The sequence below is a fragment of the Antrostomus carolinensis genome, unplaced genomic scaffold, assembly GCF_000700745.2.
Source record: "Antrostomus carolinensis isolate BGI_N321 unplaced genomic scaffold, ASM70074v2 scaffold11510, whole genome shotgun sequence".
Taxonomy (NCBI): domain Eukaryota; kingdom Metazoa; phylum Chordata; class Aves; order Caprimulgiformes; family Caprimulgidae; genus Antrostomus; species Antrostomus carolinensis.
The window spans coordinates 3,496-8,485 of NW_010286512.1; the positions used below are offsets into that span (position 1 = coordinate 3,496).

Here is a 4,990-nt window from a genome sequence, read left to right on the forward strand (position 1 = left end):
GTGACACCCACAGCCCCTCTGCGGTGACACCCACAACCCCTCTGCGGTGACACCCACAACCCCTCTGCGGTGACACCCACAGCCCCTCCTTTGCTCTCTTGCAGGTAGCGGCGCTGGAGAGACAGATCTTTGATTTCCTGGGCTACCAGTGGGCACCCATCCTGGCTAATTTTTTGCACATCATGGCTGTTATTTTGGGTATTTTTGGGCCCATCCAGTACAGATCCAAATACCTCATGATGGTAGGTACCACCACAGATGCTGCTTCCTGCACCCACCTGCAGCATCATCATCCCTGGGGAGGGCTCAGCCCCAGAATCCCAGAACTGCCTGGATTGGAAAAGCCCTTAAAAATCATTGAGTCCCATCATGAACCCAACACTGACCAGTCCCCGACTAACCCATGTCCCTCAGCACTATGTCTACACGACTCTTCAATCCCTCCAGGGGTGGGGACTCCACCACTGCCCTGGGCAACCCCTTCCAATGCCTCAGATCCCTTTCAGCAAAGAAATTCTTCCTCACATCCCATCTCAACTGCCCTGACCACAACTGGAGCCCATTTCCTCTTGTCCTGTCCCTTGGTCCTTGGTTGAACAGACCCACCCCCACCTCTCTCCACCCTCCTTTCAGGGACTTGCACAGAGCCAGAAGGTGTCCCCTCAGCCTCCTTTTCTCCAGGCTCAACAACCCCAGTTCCCTCAGCCTCAGCCCCAGGTCCTCTCCTGTATCCAAACCCAAATCCCTGTGGATCTGGTGGGATCCAGTGAACAGGGGATGGCTCAGGGGTGTCCCCTTGCCATGCCATGCCCTGACCAGCTCTCTTCTCGGCAGTACGCGGTGTGGCTGGTGCTGTGGGTCGGCTGGAACGCATTCATCATCTGCTTCTACCTGGAGGTCGGACGCTTGTCACAGGTAACACCCCCCCACCTGCCTCCTCTTCCTCCCTCCATCCCCTTTCCCTCCATCTTTCCATCCTTCCTCCTCTCCTGCCACTTTCCTCCTTCTCCTTCCCCTGCCCCACTGCTTTGTCCCCCGCAAAAGTGACCCAGAACCTCTGGGTACCCCCACCCTGGTGACAAAACACCCACCTGGGTGCTGGGGGTGCCTCCCCAGGGGTCCTGGCTGCAGCATTGAGCACCCAGGTGTGTGTGGGACGGACAAACGGATGGTTCAGGCCAAGGTGGTGGTGGGGCTTTGACGTAGGAGAGCAAAATTAATGAGGCTGATGAGTGGGGAATAGCGGGGAGCTCGTTAGTGGCTGGGGCACAGTCGGGTTTATGGGGTGGAGAAATTTGACAGCTCCGTCTCCTGACATGCTGTGGAGGAGATAAAGTGGAGAAGGGACATGTGACAGGGGACAAGCAATGGCAGGAAGGTTTGGGACAGGGTACTCATCACACTTGTGCTCCAGACCCTTCCCCAGCTCCGTTCCCTTCTCTGGACACGCTCCAGCACCTCCATGTCCTTCTTGGAGTCAGGGACCCAACACTGAACCCAGCACTCCAGCTGTGGCCTCACCAGTGCCCAGTGCAGGGGGAAGAGAACTTCCCTGCTCCTACTGGCCACACTGGTGCTGATCCAGGCCAGGATGCCCTTGGCCTTCTTGGCCACCTGGGCACTCTGCTGGCTCATGTTCAGCTGCTGTTGCCCAACACCCCCAGGTCCCTCTCTGCCCAGCAGCTCTCCCCCCACTCCTCCCCAAGCCTGTCACGTTGCATGGGAAAAAAGGGGCTTTTTGGGGGGTTCACAAGGACGAAAACACCTTCCTGTGTTGCTAGAAGCTCTTTGAGGTTCTTCTAAAAAGCCAAAGCTCCAGATCCGTGTAGCAGGCGGGGAGGATGCTGTAGGGGGGGGTTCACCCCCACCAAGCGTTTTTGGTGGAAATCCCCAATCTCTGGGTGCCAGAACACCCCCCCTTTCTGCTTCCCGGCACCAAACCCACAGCCTTTGCTTTCAGAAACCAAAACCCACCTTCTTTCTATTTTTTTCTGCCCCCGCCCACAAAAATCTTGTCATCCCAGATGGGTGATTTCCTACGCAGGATGTGCACTGGGTTTCCCACCCACCCCCGCAGATCCAAGGGCTGGTAATGCAGAGAGGGGCTGGGAGGACCCTCCCTGCGGTGGGTGCTCACCCAACCATGCCAGAAGCGATGGGTGCTCACCCCACTGTGATGGGGAGATCCTACTGTGTGATGGGTGCTCACCCCGCTGTGCTGGGGAAAAAAAAAAACATCCCATGGGTGTTCGCCCAGCCATGCTTGGAGGACCCACCATGAGATGGGTGCTCAGCCAGCCATGCCAGGAGGACCCCACTGTGTGATGGGTGCTCACCCAGCCATGCTGTAAGGATCCACCATCCTCTGGCTGCTCACCCAGCCATGCTGGGAGGACCCACCACCCCATGGGTGCTCACCTCACTGTGCCACCGCTGCCTGTACGAGCCCCGTGCCAGGGCTGCATCCCAGTGTGCACAGCCCTCGTGTCCCTGCCAGATCCATGGGCAGGGGCATCCACATTGACCGGGATGTGGTGCCCCCTGAGATGGAGCCCAGACCCCATCCTCCTGCTTTTATCAAACTCCTGCTCAGCCTCGCCTGAGCCTGTGGTGGGGAGGGCACGGGCAGGGGCTGGGGGATGAGCTCTGTGTCACCCATGGGTGACAACCCATGGCCGTGCCTTGCAGCAGGGAAGCTGCCACCGAAAAGCTGATGGAGATGGAACATGGAGAGCCCCAAAGCCTGGCAATGGGCTTACGAGGAGGGAGTGTGTGTGAGCGAGGCCCCTGCACAGCTCCACAGTGGTGGGGGTGGGAGGATGGCACCCTGAGACCCCAGGGGAAGCAGAGGGGATTGCCCTGTGTGCCCAGATTGCACTGGTGGGGTGGTCCCACCTTTTGGATGGTTGGATGCAGCTGGCAGCATGGCAAATGGCTGCTCCCCGGCCTCAAGGCCAAGCTGCTGCACTGGTGACCACCTTGTGACATCTGCGATGTCACCTGAGCATCATGGTGCACCTGAATGCTGCTTGACCAAATGGTCCATGACACTGGTATGGAAGGAAGCCACAAACCCTGGGGACAGCAGCTGTGGGTTAAGGAGATGCAGAGGTTTGTTGGCCATGCTGCATGGACAAGGTCTGGGTGGGTGCAATGAGCATCCCTGGGTTGGAAAAACCCATTTTCTGTCCATCTCCTCTGCAAAGAACCTCGGCTTCACGGTCTGTGCCTCCTCCTCTACTGCTCTCCCACAGGACCGAGACTTCATCATGACCTTCAATACCTCACTGCACCGCTCGTGGTGGATGGAGAACGGGCCAGGCTGCCTGGTGACGCCGGTGATGAACTCCAACCTGGCGCCCGAGGACCATCATGTCATCACCGTCAGCGGCTGCCTTCAGCGGCTGCCTGCTCGCCTACCAGTACATCGAGGTAGTGAGCAGTGCCACCCAGATCTTCCTGGCGGTAAGGACACCTTCCCTCCCCATCCCGAACTTGGAAGCCAGAGGGGGGCTGATGGCAGGGACTGGGGTGGGCAAAGCCACCACGGTCCAGCTGGAGATGTCCCACCGTGCCATCAGGCATCAGTGACTGTATTAATGTCCCAGGGCTGGGACAAGAGGAGCAGATGGAGCCCATGCCACCACCCCAGGGGTGCTGCCCACCCCAAAACCTGGCAGACTGTGGGCTGGATGCTGCAGGAATGGGGGGTTCTTGGTATGACACACACAGTGTGAGCTCCTGGGATGTGCTGCTTGCTGGAAAGGGAGGGTCCCCCCTTCCTGCTGGCTGTCTCACCCCATGGGGAGGTGAGAAGGGGACATCCTGGGATGCAAAGCTCCTGAAAAGCCTTGGGAGACTGCAAGATAATAAAGCTTCAAAGGGAATTGGGGTCCAGAGCAGCTGCCATGCACCTGCCAAAGGGGCACCCCGTGCCATGGGGGGCTCAGCACCCTCTGTGCTGCCGTCCCAGTGTGGTGCCAACCTGTCCCCCCAAGAGCCACCACCCTTGTCCCACAGAATCACAGACTGGTGGGGTTGGAAAGGACCTCAGGAGATCATCCAGTCCAACCCCTCTGCCAGAGCAGGGTCACCCAGAGCAGGTTGCACAGGAAAGTGTCCAGGTGGGTTTGAACATCTCCAGAGATGGAGACTCCACACCCTCTCTGGGCAGCCTGTCCCAGGGCTCTGGCACCCTCACAGGAAAGAAGTTTTTCCTCATGTTTAAGTGGAACCTCCTGTGTTCCAGTTTGTGCCCATTGCCCCTTGTCCTGTCACTGGCCACCACTGGCCACAGATGAAACCATCCAGTCTTGCTGCATCCCAAACCAGCACCTGGACCCACCAGAGATGGGCTCTGGCACTGGAGACAGCCCTGATCCTGCCCAGATGTCCCCCGGGATGCTCCCAGTCCCCCCAGTATGCTCCCAGGCATCCACCTCACAGCATCCACCTCACACTGACACCGTGCCGGTCGCGTTGCCCATCACACCGATAACCGATTTCTCTCTGCCTGCTTTTATCCTGCAGCTCTTTGGCTTTGTCTACGCCTGCTATGTCAGCAAAGTGTTCCTGGAGGAAGAAGACAGCTGTGAGTGCTTCTGTCACCATTCCTGGTGGGACAGTCCCAGCGCTGGGAAATGGCCTCGGCCAACACTGGCCAGTGCTGGGAACGGGAGCGATGCTGGGGTCACAGGGGGGTGAAGGGATCCCTTGAGTTGGGGGTTTTGCCCCATTTTTCCATCCCCAATGAGACAGATGTGCTGGGGACTGATGTGCCACCCTGTGCCACCAGCGGTCCCCCTTGGCAGCCCTGGGGAGAGGGCTGTACCCTGGCCAGGGCTGCGAGAGGGACAGGGACACTGAGATCAGAGCTGCTGCAGCTCTCATGGGGCTGCAGCACTCACAACCTTCGGGTGCAGGAATGGGACCAGTCTCATCCCATGTGTGGGGATGGGCTTTGTCCCTGCACCAGCCCATGAAGAGGCTG

General features: G+C 58.8%; 1 protein-coding gene across 1 annotated transcript; it reads left to right on the plus strand.

Annotated features, from left to right (window-relative positions):
* Nucleotides 1-104: 104 nt before the first annotated feature.
* LOC104529379 (sodium/potassium-transporting ATPase subunit beta-1-interacting protein 1-like) lies at nucleotides 105-4,591 on the plus strand (the record flags this gene model as incomplete). The annotated part of the gene is given in 5 exon segments (XM_010173710.1): nucleotides 105-242; nucleotides 835-915; nucleotides 3,255-3,386; nucleotides 3,388-3,465; nucleotides 4,531-4,591. Coding segments are annotated over 5 exon segments (490 nt in total), but the record flags the coding sequence as incomplete, so codon positions are not given.
* Nucleotides 4,592-4,990: the final 399 nt, after the last annotated feature.